Genomic DNA, 21,759 nt, shown 5'->3' with positions numbered 1-21,759 from the left:
GGCATGGATGACATCTCAGGTCCCTCTAAACTCTAAATCTGTCATCCTGTGATTCCTTACTCCTTCCCTTAGTTTTTTATCCTCGTTCTTAATTTAATCCCATCCCATCCCTGTTATTTCCTTCTTTGTCATGTCTACACCCTTCCATAAACATTATTTTTCACAGTGCTTCTTCTATCCATCATGACACTCTCTGGAGTGTGACAGCAGGTTGTAGGGCAAGTGGTTGGGACATGTTTGAAGGAAATTTGGTTCACAAAAAAGTTTGGCGACTGAGAATGAAATCTTAGTCTGTCATTTTTCCCATCACTTAGACCTTGTCAAAGGCCCTCGTCCTGGTGAAGGGAGCAGCTTACAGCTCTCTCCTATCAGGAGCCAGTCAACGTTCCTAGCCTTTGGAGGCATCCCTAGCACCACTGGCTTTTCATAAGGTCACCTGAGAGTGATGAAACATCTCCCTGAAACGAGAGTCACTGAAAACTGGTATTCCCAAAGAACCTCCCTAGTAAGAGGTCACTGCTCTGCTGGCATTGTCTGAACCACTTCTACAAATAACTCTCTGCATCTCCAAATTTTCTCCCTCAAGGCCCAACTCAAGTTTCTCCTCCAGGAAGCCCTCCCAACTACCCCAGACCTGAGTGCACTCACTCTCTGATCCATAGCTTGGAGTGAAATTTTACTTTGATGATAGAGTGGAAAAAAGATTGTGCTAGGAAATAGAATTCCCAGCTCAGTTAACTAAACAACCTGTTTAACCTCAGGCAAATCTGTTTGGATGTTGGGTTCCTCATCTATAAAAAGTAGGGTTTTGACTGGATGATCTCTAATGGTCACATTTTTTATTTAATGTTATTGATTAATTAAGAACATTTTTCCATGGTTACCTAATTCATGTTCTTTCTCTCCTCTCCTCCAACCCCCTCCCATAGCCAACCTGAAGTTCCACTGGGTTTTATATGTGTCATTGATCAAGATCTATTTCTATATTATTAATATTTGCACTAGGGTGATCGTTTAGAGTCTACATCCCCAATCATATCCCCACTGAAATGGTCACATCTTCTAACTAACATTCTGTGATTTTATGTTTCTATATGTATGGTTTTTTTTAAACCTTACCTTCCATCTTAGAATCAATACTGTGTATTGGTTTCAAGGTTGAAGAGTAGAAAGGGCTAGGCAATGGGGGCGGGGGGTTAAGTATCTGGCCCAGAGTCACACAGCTAGGAAGTGTCTGAAGTCACATTTGAACCCAGGACCTCCCATTCTTCCATAGGATTGGTGCACTATCCACTTGAGACCTCTAACTGCCCCCCATGTGTGATTTTTAATCTCCTAGCTAGAGTGTAAACTCTGAGGGAAGAAACTGTGTCATATCCTTCTTTAGACAACGTCTACAATGTCCAGCACCAGGCACAATTAATTTTTGTAGAATCAGATTGTATTCTTGCCTTCTGAGGGAAGACATTCCTGGCTGCAAAGCTCTCTCTAGCCCTGGTCTCTCTCCTGAGCTCCAGTCCTGCATCTCCACCTGCCTATTGGACATTTGGAACAGTTTGTTCCATAAGCATTTCGAACTCAACATGTCCAAAACAGAATTCATTATCTTTCTTTAAATATTTTCATTCTGACAAATATCAACAAACATGAATATTTCCATATACAAAGAACAGAAAAAAGATTGTATGCAAAGCTATGAATCACTATTACTTGCAGATTTTTTAAGTATATAATAAATTCAACACATTCGTTTCATAGCTGTCCTTCCCATCTATCTCCCTCTGAGAGTTTCCTTCTTATTTAAGTGGTGCATTTTAAAAAATGCTTCCATGAGTCCCTGTTTTCTTCTTTCCTTGGAATCAATATAAGGAACCCCCTTTTCACTCTACGCTCCTTTCCCTCCCCCAAAATTAAACCATTCCTTCCTAACAAGTATGCATAGTCAAGCAAAGCAAATTTATTCACTAGCTATCTCCAAAAGCATACATCCCCTTTTGCATCTCTATTCCGTCAACTCTCTGTCAGAAAGTGGGGAGGACTTATTGATTGGTCACTGCACAAACCAACCTTACTGGATCTCTAAAGGTTGCTTTTCTTTAAGGATTGTTATATAAATAGTTCTCCTGGTTCTGTTCTTTTCACTCTGAACCAACTCGTACAAGTTTACCCAGGATTCTCTTAATCTTTGTTTTTTTACTATTTTTACTATTATTTTATAGTGTAATAATAGTTAATAACCATATATAATACTACTAATTACTATACTATAATTTCCTCAGCCACATCCATTCTTTGCTATAACAACAACAAACTGCTTTAATGAATATTTTTAGCAATATGGATCCTTTCTCTCTTTCTTTGATCTCCTTTGGGTATGTTTAATAATGATATAGCTGGGCTGAAGCATATGCAGTTTAATAACTTTGGGGTAGAATTCCAATTTCCATTGCAGAATGGCTTCCCCAATTCATGGCTCCACCAACAGTGAATTGTTATGCTAGTATGAGGTCATATTAAAGCATTTACTACTACCTGGCATACAGGAGGCACTTATGTTTGTTCTTTTCCTTTGTTCCCTTATGAAAGCTCTCTCTTTCCTTGCTCAGGTGACCTTTTTATAGCTATCTCATGTAACCATTTGGAACTTATTATGGTATATGGTGTCAGATGCTGATCTAAACCTAATTTCCAGTTTTCCTAGCAGTACTTGTTGAATACTGAGTTCTCATTTCAGTAGTTAGAGTCTCTGGGTTTACTGCACTACATTTGTTTAAAAAAATTTGTACCTCATCTGTTGCACTGAGAAATTTTTCTATTTTTACCCAGAATCAAATAGCTTTAATGATCATTGCTTTGCATTACAATTTATCTGGTATTGCTAAGCCCCATGCCTCCCACTTTCTTTTTTTTTTTCTTCATTCTTTCCCTTAAGATTTTTGATTTTTGGTTCTGGAAAGATGAATTCTGCTAGTATCTTTTTTAGAGCTATATTTGATTGATATGGCCCTGAGTAAATTATTTTAGATGATATCATTATTTTTATGTTGGCAGTGCCCAAACATAAGCAATTAATCTCTCCCTATCATTTAGGTCTGTCTTTGTTTTTAATAAGGAATATTTTGTGGTATATTCATGTAGTTCTTGTGTGTTTTTTGTAGGTATACTGCCAAACATTTTATACATTTTCTATTTTAAATAAAATTTATATTTCTGTCAATTTCTATTATTTTGTTAGTAACATACAGAATAGTTGACAATATATGTGAGTGTTTTATATCTTGCTACACTGCTGAAGTTATTAATTTTTTAATTGATTTTAGTTGAATCTCTAAGGGTTCTCTAAGAAGTTCCCCATCCATCTATAAAAAGTTATCATTTTGTTTCTTCTTTGCCCATATCTATTCTCTCAGATTCTTTCATTTTTTTGTACTTTTGCTATAACTAACATTTTTAACCCTATATCAAATAAGAGTAGTGATATCATCATTGATTTACCCAGAATCTTATTGGAAAGGTCTTCAGTGTTTCTTCTCCATTGTGCATGTTGCTAGCCCTTGTCTTTAAATAGGTACTACTGGCTTTTTTAAGGAAAGATCAATTTCTTCTTCAGTTTTGTAGTGTTTTAAGAGAAACAAGCATATTTTTCAAAAGTTTTTTTTTTCTGCATCCATCGACATAATCAAATGATTAGGTTTATTTTGTCATTAATATGGTCTGTGTTTATAATTTTTAGCATATTACTATTGCCTGTTTTGCCTCCTTTTTATTCAGTATGTTTGCATCAAACCCATTAGGAGCATAACTATTTTCCTCTGACTTCTCTTCCCTGGTTCATGTATCAAGATTATATCTATATCTTAGAAGGAATTTGGTAGAACTCTTTCTTTTCTTATTTTTACAAACCATTTTTGTAGTACTAGAATTGTTTTTGAATGTTTGGTAGAATTCATTTGTAAATCTATCTGATCCTGATGTTTTTTCTTGGGAGTTCATTATGGTTTGTTCAATTTCTTTTTCTAAGATTGGGTTATTTAAATTCTCTATTTTTTCTCATCTGGGTATTTTATACTTCGGTAAATACCCATCCATTTTATTGATCAATTTTGTTGGCATATACTTGAATTGAAATCGTTTCTAATAATTTCTTTCATTTATTCTTTATATGCTGTGAATTCTCCTTTATTTTTGGTATGTCTGTGTTCAGAGCACCAGAAGGAAGGTTTCAGATGTCCTTTGACTATCTGGGTTCAGAGTACTATAGTCTTCAGGTCAGAGTGTGGGGAACTTACTGAGCCCTGGGGAGTCAGCTCCAAGCCCCACATCCAAACTCTGTTGTGTGTGTGGTTTTTTAGGTCTTTTGGTTTTTTAACTAAAGCTTTCTTATCTGACTACTTCAGTCTTCCTACTCCTGGCTACAGAGGACTACTGGCTTCAAGTGCCCCTGGAGTATCTCTGACACATACTAGAAGGTTTCCTTTTTTGTTTTGTTTGTCTGCACTCAAATTCGCTTTTCTGATGGGAACACTTTCCCAAAGCCACAGACCTCGGACTGTCTTTTTAGGCAGTCCTGATATGGATAAAGGTGCTTATTATAGCGTTTCTTCAGGTTTCTTGATTATTATTCAAGTTGTTGCTCTGTTTAGACCTTTGTTAGAATACGTATGCGTGAGCTAGCTTCTCCTCATAAAGCCATCCTAGCCAGAAGCAGATACTTGAACAAAATAGTTTCTAATAATTTGTTCCACGGCAAACCCATCTCTCCTCTGACCTTCCTTGTTTTGGTTGAATACCATTACTTTCCAGCCATCCAAGGAAGATGGCTTTCTTGGTTCGTCATTTTCAGACACTATATAAATCCAATCAGTTGCCATATCTTCTTGTTTCTACCTCCACAAATTATCTTCTGTCAGCCCTTTCTCTGTATCCACACTAGATCAAGCCCTCATCACCTCTTGCCTTGTAATAGCTACTGTGATAGCCTTGTAATGTCTCCTTGATTCAAGCTTTACCCTACTCTAATCCGTGCTCCACAAAGCTGCCAAAGTGATTTTTCTAAAGCACCATCTGGACTGTGGCACTCCCACACTCAGTAAACTCAAGAAGCTCCCTATTACCTCTTGGATAAAAGAGAAACTTCTCTATTTAGCATTCAGATTCCTTCATAACCTGATGGCAACCTACTTTTCCAGCTTTATTACATATTACTCTCTTTCATGCATTTGATGATCCAATCAACCTGGCTTTCTTATTGTTTCTCCTATATAGCACTCCATTTCCCATCTAAATATCTTTGCACAGGATGTCGCCCATGCCTGGAATACACTCTCACCTCACCTCTCTTTTATAATTGCTATTTTCCTTTAGCTTCAGATCAAGGATTATTTTCTTTATGAAGCCTCTCTTTATGCCCCTCAAAAATCACTTGTTTGTGTCTGGTTCACATCTCTTTTGAACATGCCTTTATATTTATGTGGAAACTCTTCTGATAGAATTTATGTACTTTGAGGATAGGAACTGTCTCAGTTTTGTCTTTGCATCCTTACTGTCTAGCACATTGACTGGCACACAACAGGTGCTTAATAAATGCTGGACTATTGCTCGCTTTTGACTCTGTTGGCTCTCAAACTCCTCATCAGTTTAGTCAGTACATGCATTAGTGCGGCAGAGGACTCCTGTGGAAACTTCAGTTTGGGGGTTAGGGGAAAAAGATTTTTTGTATCAAATATTGTCAAATTTTGGTGCTGATTGTAGTGTTCATAAGCCATCTGTGTTTTTCCTCCTTGGGGTTTTAGGCAGCTGAAGACATTCTTTTTCTAATCCTATGCTTTGGGAACTATTCATTCTTCCCAGCCCAACTTCCTTACTTTTCTAAGCCCCTGAACAGAATGGCAAGAAGGAAAGGTTGATCCTGCTTCTACCTGCTTCTAGAAAAGAGGCGTCACCTTTGGGTTTCATCTAGAGTCATGGGTTCTGAAATTTAGAATGAAAGGGGAGTGAAAGTCCATCTAGTCCAACCCCTTCATTTTGCAGGTGAGGATATCAAAGGCTAATAAGGTGAAATATCTTGTGCAAGGTTACATAGATAGTAAATTCTAGGGGATTCTAAGCCCATATCCTATATCTCTAGTCAATACTTGACCCTATGGCATCCTGCCCCTCCTATGGGCTATGTCTGCTTCTAGGCTCAAGCCTGTTCACATGGAGAATATTCTTAAAAAGGAAGAGATGATGACTATGGAGTTTGGTGATTGTTGGAGGCTAGATTGAAAGCAATTTGTCTTTGTAGTTTGAGAGGCTGAAGAGAAAACACAAGAGTGATGAGTGCAGTTATCATGGATTTAATCCAAACATCAGACCCTACAGGTAGAAAGAATAAAATGTAAGTAACATAGGGTTAAGTAGGGCAACCTAGATTCCACTCCTAATACTGTTACTCAGTGCATCATCCCAAGCAAGTCACTAATCTTCTTTGAACCTCAGCTTTCTTATCTATTGAATGGAGAAAGTATTTTAACTACCTACTTTATAGTTGTTTTTTTAATGATGAAAGTGTTCTGTAAGCCTTAAAGTGATATAGAAATTAAATTCAACATGAATTTGTCAAGTATCTTTTATGGGTAAGTTCCAAAGGCAAATAAAGAATCCCCTGAAGCAGTCCTGCACATTTGAATTCATGTTATTCAGAGTTATATTTATGTAAAATATGGTCATTGGTTACAGCCCAATGGAAATATATAGTGCAAATTTGAATGTCACCATTTTATAAGATTTGTTATTTGCACTAATTGGGACCTATATATATATATAGATATACATATATATATATATATATGCAAGGTACTGTGTGTTAGGGACTGGGGAGACAGAGTAAATTTAAGCAATTCTTAGCCTTCAATGAACATATAGTCTAATGTGGTGGTGGTGGGGGAGTCAATTACTCAAACAACATTTTTAACCCTTACCTTCTCTCTTAGGACTGTTGACGATCTATAAGGTCCCTCTAGTTCCGAAGTTCTTTAGTTCTATATAGGGTATGTTAAAGTTCCTGGGTCCCATTCAAGGCAAATTACATGTAGATGAGCCTAGCTATCTTCCATTTTTAGAGATTTGTCTTTAGGTAGGAAAAATGACTTCCTAGACAATTAGTATTTATAATTGTCTTCTCCAGCACACACACACATATGCACACACCCCCACAGAGTTACTTCATTCCATATTGTCATAGTTAGTCCTGAGGAAAACAGGAAAGTCAGTGAGGAAAGTAGATGTCTCCCACACCTGCCCAAATCACCATTCAATAATTTTAACTTGCCTCTTTCATAAGCCTTTAAGTGCTTCCTTCACAATTATTCTGGGCATTCAGTAGTGAAAGCAGTCTGATTGCCTATGATCACACAGCAGGTCAGTGGCAAAGTCAGGATTTGAATCCTGGATTTCTAGTCCAAAGCTCTTTTGCTATCCCATGACGTGGTGAATGTCCCTCCCCTCTGTTCCCTATAGGGCTGCACCTTTCTGGAAGTATGGTAAGAAGGCTCATCTTCATAAGTTCAAATTTGGTCTCAGACAGTATAGATTTATGACCTTAACTATGTTTGCTTCAGTTTTCTCATCTCATCAGTTGAGGTAGAAAAGGAAATGGCAAATCACTCTAATATCTTTGCCAAGAACACCCCAGATGAGGTCACAGAATAGTCAGACGTGGCTGAAAATGACTCAACCACAAAAAAAAAAACACAACAAAAGCAAAAAAAAAAAAACAAAAAACCAACAGAGTGTGGCAAAGCCTATTCTGCATCCCTTTCTCTATATAATGTTTCTGAATGCATAAAACAAAGTACATAGGATAACAAAGAAAAACAACTATATTTATTAAATATAATTATAAAAATTTTTTTTTAAAAAACAAGTTTATGGACACCATAAAAATGCCTGTCTAGAGCCTCTCCTTCAATGACAACTCCTTAGGCAGGCCCATCCTAGAAAATGACTTCCCTTCCTAATTGAATTTCCCACTTCCTCAGGGTCATGATTACAGCTAGCTGGGGAGACAGAACAAGTTGATCCAATAAGGTAAGGTCCCCCAGCAGGTGCTAATGACTGATGGAATGAAACTCTTCCAGGGGTTTTGATAGGGAACAATGCCTTAACTCAGAGAATCCAATTTATAAGGGTGGGACATTAAGCACCAGGGCAGACTGATAGGGAGATAGTTGAGGGTACCAGGGCATCTCCTGCACCCATCAGTTATACTAAATAGGCAGCTGACTATAGACACAGGACCAGTTCTACCCCCTAATAATGGAACTCTCTCTTCTCCAGTTCCCTCTCTCTGGCTCCTATTTGTGCTTCTCTTTCCTGTTCTCTTCAAAATCTCATCTCTCCCCAGGGACTACTTCAGAGATTCTCATATTTCCAAGTGACTACAGTTCAATAGGTTGGGGATGAATTCCCAGCTGGGAGCTCCTTGATGGGAGTGAGTAATCTAGGGCCCAAAGAACTACACACCTGGTGAAGTGTACAGCTGGAGGAGGGCATTATACTTGAAGCCAATAGATCTTGGGATGGCATTGGGCCCTAACAAGTGCTGGGGAAGCTGAGGGAAGAGCCCCACTCCCTTCTGATATCATCAATTCATGGCTTTAAAGAGGAAAGGGATCTCTAGTTTGGGAATCTGTTTTCAAAGGACACCAGAGTGAAAAAGGAGAGGAAATATGTTCCAGCCAGTGTGTCTGTCTGTCGCTCTGTAAGGGGACTGGCCTGGAAGCCTTTCAGGTTATCATTCATTATATACTCAGAACATCATTTGTTCCTTTGTTCTAAGAAAGGGTGTTTCTAGGATATGCTCTGCTTTAAAGGGAAAAAATCTCCGGAGGATTGATATAAAAGCACATTGTACTACCTGGTTCTTCTCAGTCGATATGCCAAAGTCTCATCCTGCCCTTTGAAAGCCTCGTCACTCTTGAGCTCACAAGTTCTTCCAAATGGATAGCCATTATCCATCTCATTGCAATTTTAGTCCATTCCCTCTTTTGCCTTATGAGTGGAAATTTCAGTGGAAATTGAACAAAGCAGCTCTCTGGATCTCTGTCTTTTCCCTGCCTCTGTTTCCTCCTCTCCCTGATTCTCATCCTCTAAACCCATCCTTCCTCTCCATCTCTTTCTGTGTCTCTTTCCATTTGTCAACCTCCTCTGTGTCCATTTCTGTTTGTCACTGTCTCCATCTCTTTCTCTCTCATAAGCACATACCCAATTCAGGAGTCCATAGTTACTGAAGTCAGAACTACGAGGTGTTTGGTGAAACCATCAGGTATGTCACTGAGGATGTGACAACGATCATGAATGAGTCATGGAGAATTGAGGTTGGCAAGGAATCGTGACTGAGCTGCTGAATGTATTCCCTGTTCTTCCCTTTCTCCTCCCTTCTGGGAGATTCACAGACACCTCCTGCCTCATTTCTGTGAGTGGGCCTTTCTCCTAATCTTCCCACCTACCCCACAAAAATTGAGAACAACTGGCAGAAACCAAGGGTTACCTTCAGCCATTAAGGACTCAAGGTACCATTCTTCTTGGCCTCAATATCTCTTCTCTCTACCATTACCCTTTAAGAGCTGGTTTTTCTGTGCAAAATTGGGGGAGGGAGAGTACCATAGGAGAAAGTGTTTCTCATTTATTCAGTGAACAGTGCATTCTGCCACTTCCTATTTCTGTGACACTTTCTTCCCTTCTGGCTACCCACTTACCCAAAAACTTTGTGAAATTCTAAGCTACCCAGAATTCCTGACTCTAGATCCCATCTTGGTCTGCCCAGCTAGGCAATATCCTTTGTCCTCTATACTCACCCAATACATGCACTACAGTTTTGAATACCTTGGGGACTTGATCTCAGCAAAGGGTACCTTTATAATATACTCATTCATACTGAGATACAAGTGACCAATAGTTGGTTAATAAGTTGTCCCCCTACTATTTGTCCTTTAACAAGAATCATCAATACTTTTAAGATGGATCCCTAATAGTAAGTAGTATTTTAAATAATGGGGCAAGCCAATAAAGGAGTTTTTTGGAGAGTGATTGAAGCCTTCTCAGAGTCTTCACATCATAATTAGAACATCTCTCCCACCTATCCCCTTCTTTTTATTCTTACAGCCACCACCCTTATTCAGGCTCTCATCTCTTCTTACCTAGACTATTGTAATAGTCTCCTAACTGGCTTTCCTGTCTCAAGTATGACAGTGCTTCAATCTGTCTTCTACATCTGTCAAAATCATATTCCTAAATTGCATATCCAACCACACCACTCCTCCCTTCTCCTTCTCCAGTGGCTTTCTAGAACCTTCAGAACCACAGATAGACAATCTAGCATTTAAAGCCCTTTACAACATGGTCATAGCCACCTTTCCATGTTCATCATACATCTTCTTCTTTATACATTGTGGTGTCCAGGCAAACTGGCTTCCTTACTATTTCTCATACAGAATACTTCATCTCCTATTTTCATCCTTTTGCATAGACTGCCTCTTATTCTTGAGCTGCTCTCCTACCTGACCTCTACCTCTTGGAATACCTAGTTTCTTCCACCATTCAACTTAGGCACCACATCCTACAAAAAACCTTTCCCAATCCCCATATCTTCTGCCACCTTTCCAATAAAATAACTGTATGTGGATATAGATGGACATATATTTTACATGTGTATCATCTCTTCCATACCATTATATGTACATACATTCTATACTTTGTAAACCATGAGTTAAAGCACTAGATAAATATGCTATTATTAATATTTTTACTCACAGAACCAACTTTATATAGTAGAAGTATTCCTGAAAACAAGTACACAAATAAAATATTTGTATTGCAAATTATGTTTTAAATGAATACGGGAAGGTGGCCAAAGCACATGGTGTATAATCAACAAATCTTTGTTGACTTTAATTAAATTGAAAGGAAACTCCAATGAACATTTCTGCAAAGTGAACAATGAATTTTTGTAAAATGAATAATCCCTTTCTCTTAATTTACCTCATATTAGAATCTAGTTATTCAGGGAACATTGGCATAAAGTAGAGATCATCTATTTATAAAATGTGAATGGCATGGTGAAGTCATAAGGACAGTATTAATGGGTTAGATGTGGGGTTGGTGTGTAACTTCCTAGATGTCAGTATCTTTGGTCTGAAAATGAAGCCTGTCAGTTCTTATTCTTTGACTGACACAAAGGGGCCAGGGCTTAAGGCAGTGATAGGGAACCTTTTAGAGTTTTCATGCTGTGTTCCCCCCACCCCCAGACCTCAGAGGGGAAAGGAAGGGTTTCCATTGGGTTACTGGGAAGAGGGGAAGGTAAAGTGAGGACATTCATGGAGAGGGGGACAGGAATGGCCCAAGCTCTCTGCTCCCCTTCCAGCTCTGCCCCATGTGAAACACTCCCATTGGACTGCTGGGCAAAGGAGAGTAAAGTGAAAACATGTCCTCAGCAGGTTGGAGAGGGGGAAGGGAGCAGCTCCCCCAAGACCCTCTGCCTTTCTATTAATAAACTCTGGTAGGGGCCAGCTCATGTGCCCACAGAGAGGGCTCTGTGTGCCAGCATATGTGCCATAGGTTCACCATCATGGGCTTAGGGTCCCTGAAGCTAATAATAAAAGCTGATAGTTATGTAATGCTTTGAAGTTTGCAAAATCAAACAAGCATAAGAAAGTCTCCTATATTCCAAAGGAGAAAACTATGACGCAGAGAGATTTACTGATTTGTCCAGGGGTCAAGTGCCTTACAAAGCTAGAAGTGGGATTTGAATCCAAATCTCTCTTAATGTCAAGACTAGGTCCCATTCTATCTATAATGCCAAGCCCTGACATTGACAGGCATATCCCAGCATTGAGCATTATAGCAATGCTTGCCCTGATCCTTGCTGTAAAATAACAAAACTGAAAAAGTTGCCATGTGAGGCAGCTATAATAACAGGAGGAAACAAGGAGATATGGTTGCTGCCTTCTGGAAAGGTCTCTGACATCAGTAAGGGGGTAGAGATAGAGCAGAGTCTTTTAAGGAAGTAGTATATAGCAATATGTGGAGAAGTTTCATGGAGTACATAGTTGGGCACCTCCAAGCAACTTTGTTTGGGGGTGAAGTACACATGAGGGCTCTGAGTGCCAATTAGAAAGTTTATGAGAAACCCTGGCTTGAGTCCCTGGGTTTCCTTTGGAGAGGACTCTAAAGAGGATAGGAAATAATGCGTACAGGAAAAATTTACTTCCTGGTCTATATAACACACTTTTGGTAGCAGTGGTGGAATATTGGTCCCAAATTCCCTCCTTCCACTATCTTTACTAAGGAGGACAGAAAGACTAGAGGTACTGACATGGGAGATAGAGATTGCCAAAGAGAAACTTTGCGGGCATTTCTGTTTTCCTATGGGAATACAGAAGGAGACAATGGGACTCACAAAGTATTAGGTTCAAGACCCATGGAAAATGTAGTCTCTTCTCCCGTGGCCTTTCCACCTAGTTAGAAGGAGACAGCCAGGCAGAAAGCATGCAGCCTGATATGTGCCTGTGGAATGCAGGTAGATGGCTCATGGGTCCCTATCAAAACAATTCCCCTCCACAACAATTCATTAAGCACCTACTCCTTGCCAGGCACTGTGGTAGACACTGGGGAGATCTACCCCTCCCCCCAAAAGGAATCCTTCTCCAAGAGCTTCTCTTCTCTTTAAATCTCTGAGTTCACCAGCGCCTGCCTCCTATAAGGTATTAGCACCTATCTCGTGCCTTCCCCAGGTCCCTTGCTCTCAAATGGACAAATGTTTAAGGAGAAGGTGGTGTCTGAGTCTGTGACATCACATAAAGGGAACAGGAGGTGACACATCCTTGTCCTCCAAACCCCACAAACTAGGGGTCCTCCAAACCCCTTGTTCTCCCAACCCCTTCTCCCCTAAACTATGAGGAGAATATCTGGGGCCAGGCTTCAGGCTATCCTCAGCATCTTAGTGGAACTGACCCTGGCTGTCAATTCATTCCCTTCTCCTGAGGGTTAGCTCTTAATGGATTATGACCTTTGCTAGCCATGGTACCTCCATTTCTTTAGAGAATCCTCTGAGGAAAAAAAAAAAGCCTTCAAGACCCAAAGGAGGTGACGCTTTGATGGTGGGGTTTCAGGCGCTGTGGCAGGCAGGTGAGGAAAAAGGCTGTTACGTGGCTTTCTGCTCCGCACAAGTCCTCCCCTGCACGTCAGGTCTCCTTAGGAGCCGAGCATCTTCAAAGCTGCATTTCAACATTCCCTCGCCTGCCTGCTGGCCTGCCTCTCTCCCACCCCACCCTCCTCGAAGTAAATCAATTTTAGGTTGAAAAGGAGAAATGAATTCTTTCAATTAGGGAGGGGAGAAAAATTCCTCATGGCTCTAAGCCGGTCTGGCTGTGCTCGCTCCGCACTGTTGGCTCACTTCGGAGATGCAAACCAAGGGCCTGATAAATGGGAATGATTTGAATATCCTGAAAAGGCTCAGCCCAGGGCCAGCTCCTGCACGGGAAGGATAAGACTGGCCGGCTCACGGGGCTTTTCTGCCTCTGCTTTCTGGGGCAAAGCCAGGGAGCCAAGGAGGGTCCTGGAGGGCAGCTTGTTCTTCTCCTCTCCCGCACCATGTCCTGGCCCGCCCAGGCCACAGCAAAAGAAGCCGTCTTCAGTGGAGAGTAACCCTCCAAGAGCCTCTTCAGGTGGAGTGGCGGCAGAGCTGGCAGGAAAAGATGGCGGGGAGGAGGGAAGGGATGCATATTGGAAGAAGCTGGCTGCGGCTTAGTATTATAAAACTGGGGGTGGAACTTGGGAATTTCTAAGTTCCTTGGGGCAGACATACATGCGTATAGACCCGGATCCAGGCATGTCACCGTGTGTCCTGTATAATCCATAGGTTCATATCACATACCTACATGCATACATCTACATCCCTGCATCCCGAACACACATGGGCTCATAGGATTTAGAGCTAAGGAGGCCCTTTGTGGTTATCCTGGCCAATATGCTCATTTTACAGTAGAGGAAACCAAGAATCGGACAACTCAAGTGACTTGCCCAGGATGGTACAAGTAGGGAGGAGCAGAGCAAAGGAAGATTTGAACCCAGGTTCTCTGACTACAAATCCACTGCTCTTTTCACTCTACACAATGGGCCTTGTAAACAACTCCCTATGTATATATACATGTTCTCTACATACACTCACCCATGTGTGCAAACACACATATAAACACAAGATATATATAAATATAAACATATTTAAAATTTGTATATTATGTTAATGTATTATATAGAATATGATCATATGGTATATTATATTGTGGATAATATAATAATAAATCAAACAAAACAAGTATGGCACATAGACATACAAATACACATACATATATATACATATACAGTCATACATCTTTTTTTTTAAACCCTTACCTTATGTCTTAGAATCAATACTGTGTAGTGGTTCCAAGGTAGAAGAGAACTAGGCAATGGGGGTCAAGTAACTTGCCCAGAGTCACACAGCTGGGAAGTGTCTGAGGCCAGATTTGAACTCAAAACTTCCCATCTCTAGGCCTGTCTCTCAATCCATTGAGCCCCCCAGCTGCCCCCCAGTCATACATCTTCCACACAGAAATACACAGGTGTAAATGACCATGTATGTACATTCAAATCCATACCCATATGCTTTCAAACATTCTTGTCCAGACGTACCAAATATTTCACAGGTATACACAGACACATATATCTCCTTTCTTTTCTCTCTCACCTGAAAGACAGGACCAACTTGACCCATAATTGTCGTAGGTGGCTGCCTACATAGTATTAGGTAGAGGGAACTTGGAAAGCTCCTCCCACCCCAATATATCTCCTATGCCCACTTGACTTGGGGGTAAGCATCTTTATGGGGGTAAGCATTGATATTTTCAACCTTCTCTTTTGAAATATGAACCTCTGTCATTTAGCCAACAGTTCTTCAGTGTGACTATACTAAGGGGAAGGGATTGCAATGGGTTCTTGTATTATAAAGAACTCTTACTCCCAAGTTAGAGGATCAGGGTTCAAATCCCCATTGTGTTATTTAATACTTGTGGGACCTAGGACAATTCACTAATCCCTCTGGACTGACATTTCCTATAAAATGTAGGGGGTTGGACTAGATAATCTCTAAGGAAGAATTCCATTTTTAAATCATTTGGTCCAATGGTACTATGAAAGAAAATTTCCAAGTGGAGGAAGATTTTGATCCTTTGCTAAGTAAGGGAGAACACGTGGATTTATAAGGGGGATAGTAGAAGAGAATTCAAGTTAGGATCATGCAGAATGACCTTTGCAACTCCAACCAAATCTAAGAAACACAGAATATCAAAATGATGCTTTCTTCTTCCTCTTCTTCCTCTTCTTTGGCTAAAGGGTCTCCCTAGTAATTCAATTCCTTTGAACCATTAAATACCTTCTTTGTGCTAAGTCTTGTGGTAGGCAAGGGTACAGCAAAGAAAAACAACTTCTCTAATGCTGTTCCTGAGAACATCGTCAGATTGTTATTGGGCTCTGCCAGCATGCTTTGTACAGAGGTACTTGAAGCTGGAGCCTCAGATGTCCGTGGAACCGACAGCCAGATGACACAATTGAGGGGAAGGGTGGAAAGACACCCCAGGGAGAGGAGGGCGACAGCACGAGGGAAGACGTCAGAGAGGCCTCTGACCGCTATTCATTTTCCTCCCCGGGTGTCTCCATCAATAACCGTCTATAGAGTGGATGGGGGAGGGTGAATGCTGCCAGGCATGATCATCAGGGATCCGTGGAAGGGAATGGGAGCAAGAGAGATTCTGCTCCCAGCTGGCCTGGCTCATTTCAGGAGGATGGGGCTAAATGAAAGGTAGAAGAAGGGAAGGGGGGCTCCGGAGGCAGCATACCTCCATGGAGCAAATGGAAAATATCTGTCTTCCATGCCCTCCACCAAACCTTTATCCTCTCTCCTCTCTCTTAATAGCTGTCTTTTTTCCTCATCTGTTTTTAAAAAATCTTTTCCTCCATCTCTATTTCTTTCCCCTCTTCCCTATTTTTCTTCTTGTGATTCTCCTCTTCTCTTTCACTTTCCCCCTCTACTTTTTTCTGTCTCCTCCAATGCTCCATCTCTTTGTCTCTCCCTACTATCTTCCTCTTCTCTTTCCTCTCTTGTCCCTCTTTCTCATCTCTCTCCCCCTTCCATTTCTTCCAACCCCTTTCTTTTTCTTTCTTCCTTTTTTCTTTCTCCCTTCCTTCCTTCTTTCCTTCCTTCCTTCCTTCCTTCCTTCCTTTCCTTTTTTCTTTCTTTCTTTCTTTCTTTCTTTCTTTCTTTCTTTCTTTCTTTCTTTCTTTCTTTCTTTCTTTCTTTCTTTCTTTCTCCCATTTCTATCTCTGTCCATCTCTATGTCTCTGTCTTTCTATCTCTCTGTCTCTCCGTTTCTCTCTCTCTCATTCTCTCACCTCTTCCCCACTCCTTAGGAAAGATAACAATGAGATCTGATGATGAGAAAAGATTTACATTTAATTAAATTCAACCAGTCTTTGCTGACCATCTTCCATGAGCTTACCCCTGTCCTGGGTGCTATTGGGAGAACTGAACAAAAATGGTCCTTCTCCTTAAGGAGTACATGGTTTTTCTGGAGAGACAAGATTCACACACATTAAACAAGTAGATAGTTCAGATGAGTTCAGAAAAGGGGAACTCAAAACAAAGGATCATAGAAACATAGATTTAAAGCTGGAAAATACCTTGGAGATAGTCTAATCCAAATCCCTCATTTTACAGATAAAGAAACTAAAGTCCATAGAGATTAAATAATTTCCACAAAATAATACAGGGAGTAAGCAGGTAAGAAGGGTAGGGATTTTAATTCAGATCCTCTGTCTCCAAAGCTGATATTCTTTTAACACCAGGTTGTTAGGACTTTCTAGAGGAGGTAGGACTTGATCTGCACCTCAAAGGGAAGGTAAGATTTAGATAGAATGAGAGAAAAGGCTTCAGGTGAGGGGGAAACATAAGTAAAAGCTAAGAGACACAAATGACTATGATATATTTATTCAGGGGAAAGAGAGGAAGCAGTCTAGTAGGAATAGACAGTGTAGCTCCCTGAGGTATGTCTTGAGGGCTCTTATCTTGCTCCTAATATTGAAAATTTTTGTTCACCAGCAGACCTCTAAATGAATGCATTATTGTTTAGCTAAATTCAACTTTTCTCAGAACAACCATAGTCAGGGCCTGGTCCATATAGCAAATAAGTGAAACATACGTGCAGTTCTAGGGCATGTGTGTGTGTGTATTTGTGTGTGTGTGTAAAGTACAGGGTTCTAGGAAGTCACACCAACTTATCCCTCTTTGGTGTGTCACAATGACTAAAATTACACAATTAGAGAGTCAGGGAGTCATTATTTTGGATTAAGGCTTTGTCCCTAGTTAAAAGGCAAACTTGCCAGGGAAGGGTAACAATTATGTCGATAACACTTGAGTATAAATGCATTTATCAGATTGTTTTGCTTTCTGATTAAAAGCAGCTTGGAAACTGGATCTTTGGGCAGGAGGAAAAACAAGAAGGGAGGTGGGTAAAAGGGAATAGAAGTGGGGATTGGAAGAAGAGACAAAATATCTAACCATCAGGCAGAGCCTTATTTCCAGGTTCTCTCTTCACTTCCACATGGAAAGTCAAGAGATGGACATCCATGGAGAAGTTGTCATTCTGTGTCACCACGTGAGGGCGCTGCCACTCCCACCTCATGGTCAGAGAATGAACCTGGTGATGAGAGATCTCTGGACTCTGGAACTGGGCTCAGTAAATCTAGTGTGGATGTTTGCATGTGAAATCTTGCCTTTGTACATGTAGGTGATCATGAGTGTATCTGTCAGTACATCTGTGTGTATATATGTACAAATAAGAGTATACAAGTTGTGGTTAGAGGGTGACTACCTAAGCCCTTTAGGAATATAGATTATATAGCTTTTACACATTCAGGAAGGAGAAAGACAGAGACAGACTCTAAAAAAAAGAAGAGAGACAGGTAGATGGGAGAAGAGGAGAGATGCAAAGGGAGTAAAGTTGGAGAAGAGATTTAAAGAGAATGAGGAGGGTGATAAAGGACACAGAGAGGTAGAAGATAGTGAGGAAAGAGATGAGATGAGAAATAGATGAGGAGAGGGATGAGGATCTGAGCAAAGAATCAGGAAAAGGGGGGAAGGAGAAAAGGAGAGCGGCTCGAGAAGAAAAAGACAGCGGCGAGTGGCGATGAGATAGAGAGAGATAGGGAGACTTGAGGGGATATATGAAAAGACAATGAAAGAAAGAAACTGAGAGGAGAGATAGAGGGACAGGAGAGACACTGAAGTGATGAGATGGAGAAAAGGAGTAGGGGACAGAGAGAGGAGAGAAAGAGAGAGGGGAGAGATCCACAAAAGAGATGGAGAATAGCATTCAGGCCACTGGCTTGGGCTTTGTAGTAGAAAGATTCAGCCCTCACATAGGCTAGGTGTCTAATCTTCTATGAGCCAACTGCCATCATTGACCCTTTCTTCCCCCTTCTTTCACCAGGCTGTGCCTTCCTCACATACTGCGAGCGGGAGTCAGCCCTGAAGGCCCAGAGTGCATTGCATGAACAAAAGACGTTGCCCGGGGTGAGTCTAGCCTCTGCATCACCAACTTGGGTTTTCTCCTATTTCCCTTGGAAGCTGGGGGAGGGAAAGGGGATGGTGGTTATACACAGATACCTGGGGACTCAATGTACTGTTGGCCTTCTCTCATGACTGTCAAGGGAAGGCAGACTGAAGGCAAGACCAGAGCTGAGAATGTGACATTTTTCCTTCTGTGAGCAAAGGATGGTGGCGGTAATGGGGACATGCTATCAACTTCTCCCCGAGATATAAGCCCATTCCACATGATAGATCAGCCTGAAAGCCTGTTGTAACACATAGGCCATCAGTGCAAACAGGAAGGCTTGTGGAACAGGGCAGAATTAAGGAGTGAGAACAGATGAAAATACGATGAACCAATGGAGTTTCACTCAGAACTAAGAATAGGTGTTTTGTTATTCAGGAAGACTTAGTTTGTGAGGTGGTGGGTGGTAGCCATGGAAGGACAGATGCCTCTGTTTGCAACTGTGTATGTCCCCCCACCTTCCAGATTTCTGAAGTCCTCTGGGCTGAAGATAGCTGTCAGGAAAGTTAAGTTGTCACCCTAACTGGATATGGTAGAGTTGGGGCTTCCCCTGCTCCTGCCTGGTGACAATTCTGTTCTAATCAGTCTTCAGTGATGAGTAGACCTCATGGAGCCATGGCATAGCCACTGTTTTCTCATGACCTAGACAGAATCGTGCTTATGCGTCCTCCTTCTGCCCCTTCTCTGCTCTGTCCTCAGAGAGAAGAGAGACAAGAAAGAGGAAGGAATCATCCATCTGCTGATGGAGCTAGAAGTCTAATGGGGGAAGGAAACTCTTAACATAAGAGAGCCTAAAGCCTAGTGGCTTTTTAATGAAATGGGCCTCTTCAAAGGCCAGCCAAGAAGAGGTTTCCTTGATCCCAGGGCAGACACCATCCATGCTCCGAGCTCCTTTGGAAAGGGTGTGAGATCACCTAGGTTTATTTAAGGAGCCAGCCCTTGTCTTTGATAAACTAGCATGCCCTGATCCTGTTTTATGGCTTCTCTGAGTGGGAGGAGGGAATTATTTATGGCCCCCCTAACTGGGTGTGATATCAGCCACTGCTATTATCTAGGCGAGTTCATCATCATAAAATAAGAAGCATTCTTCAGGTCAAGGGTCTAAGTTTTCTCTCCGAGTGCTCAGTGACAGGGATATATATGGTTCTCTCTGTATCTAAGGATCGATGGATAGATGTGTATGTACATTCGCATACATCTAATTTCTATGTGACATATGCATGTGTCCAATACAGACCTACCAGAGGCACATATGTGCTACATATATGAGGATGTGTGTGTGGCTTCTCCGAATTGCTTAAGTACAAAGAGGCTCAAGTGAATATAAACTCATGTATACAGATAAATACATAAGCTTACATTCTCTTGCCCCTGAGGACAGGGAAAGGGAGGAGGCAAAAGCACTATTAACAAGGGTGGGAGGGGTCAGGAGGAGGATTCAGCGGAAGAGGAAGACCTTTGCATCAAAGATCAGTTGGTTTGGCTTTGGGGGGTCCTTTTTTCCTTTCTGAATTATACAGTGTCTGCCCTCACATTACCACAGCCTGCCTATTTGTTATTGCCAAGCACGGGCTGAGTCATTTTAATAATATGCACATGGATGCAAATGTATGGAAATGATGCGCCACGCAGATTCTGTGCGAAGCCTGGGCTCAGGCATGGTGGCCCTGTATGGCTGTGTGTTTTAGTGGAGTGGCTCCTTGCACATATTTTACAGTAATTACTTTCTGGATATGCTCTGGGAGGTGACAGAAATATGTTCCACCTCATCCCATGTTATATGTGAAACGTAAAGCCATATTGTGAGATAATCAAAAGACTTCTGAGAAGGTATGTGTTGATTAATAAAGTGTTTATGGTACTTTGTTTTGGGGGAAATTGTGATAGATATTTTACAGCAACCAGAACGGAATAGAAAATATCACATTGTTATGGGAGGCCCTTCATCAGCCTGCGGGAGATTGCTGGAGAGGTTCGAGATTGCTAAAACCAAGGAATCATACGGGAGATAAGAGAGGAGAGCGAGGAGGAGATGCGAAGGGGGGAAATTCAGGACCGCGGAGAGAGGAGCGGAGGAGGGAGATTGCAGTGAGGAGTCCAGTGGCGAGGAGAGGGGGTGGGGCGGGACTCAGCCCGAAGTGTTGATTGTTCAGGATCCACCATTAACTTGTGGTTGTTTATTTTACATAGAATAGAATAGCTGAATGATGGAGTGTATTAGTTCTTTAATAATTTATAGAAATACTTTGATGTTGCAGTAATTACATTAAAGGTCACATATCAAAGGTAATTTGGGTGAGCAGCTGTGATGGTTTCTCAGAAGCAATCAATATCACTGTCCGTGGTGCTGATTTCACCAAGGGGCCTGCCAGATTAAAGAAGGCTTATTACCAGGCAGAAAGGCCCTGGGGAAATCAAGAACACACTGGAGCAACGCACTATCCTCTTTTTCCACCGATAATTAACACTGTTCACCATAATCTGTGCTAATCCTTCATACTGGGAAATCCACTGGCATTTTCCAACCTCACAAAGACAAGTTGGGCAAGTTTGGGGAAAAGAGAAGGAAAAAGGAGTGTCTGCTGGGAGATGGGGGTTGGGGGTGGAATCATAGATACCAGATGTTAGTCAGGGTAGCAGAATGAGGAAGAGATTGGGGAAATGTGGTGATTGCAGTTTGCAATTCCTAAAGAATGCTGCCCCCACAGACTCACCCAGGTACAAGCAAAAAAAAAAAAAAAAACCCTAACAAATAAAAATAATACTTTAAAGTAGTCATTCTGATTACAGTCAGTGGAACTGTTATTATTGTTTGTCTATTCCCCCTCCTATGAGGCTCAAGTTAAGGGATGATGCTAGGTTATGCCAGATAGAGAACCTGATTGCAGATAATCGGTGTTTCTACCAGCTGAGTCCAGGGTCATGTTGGCCAGCATGGTTGGGGGTGGTGGGATAGACCACTCATTTGGGGCAACCACTCCTGAATGCCCCAGTCAGACCCTTTTTTCATAAGACTCGGGGGAATAAATATGAAAATAAGAACCTGGAAAACTGGTAACCTCAGCGATTTAGG

The 21,759-nt window shown here is 41.3% G+C and overlaps 1 protein-coding gene across 1 annotated transcript in view; it reads left to right on the top strand.

Moving 5' to 3' along the window:
- Positions 1 to 21,759, top strand: part of CELF4 (CUGBP Elav-like family member 4) — a 579,256-nt gene that overhangs the window by 126,330 nt on the left and 431,167 nt on the right. The window contains 1 exon segment of the mRNA XM_056824360.1: positions 18,564 to 18,646. Coding sequence (XP_056680338.1) covers positions 18,564 to 18,646 — 83 coding nt within the window.

The sequence above is a fragment of the Monodelphis domestica genome, chromosome 3 (genome assembly GCF_027887165.1).
Source record: "Monodelphis domestica isolate mMonDom1 chromosome 3, mMonDom1.pri, whole genome shotgun sequence".
NCBI lineage: Eukaryota > Metazoa > Chordata > Mammalia > Didelphimorphia > Didelphidae > Monodelphis > Monodelphis domestica.
The sequence above is the reverse complement of the archived record's forward strand: the minus strand, read 5'-3'. Positions and strand labels throughout refer to the sequence as shown.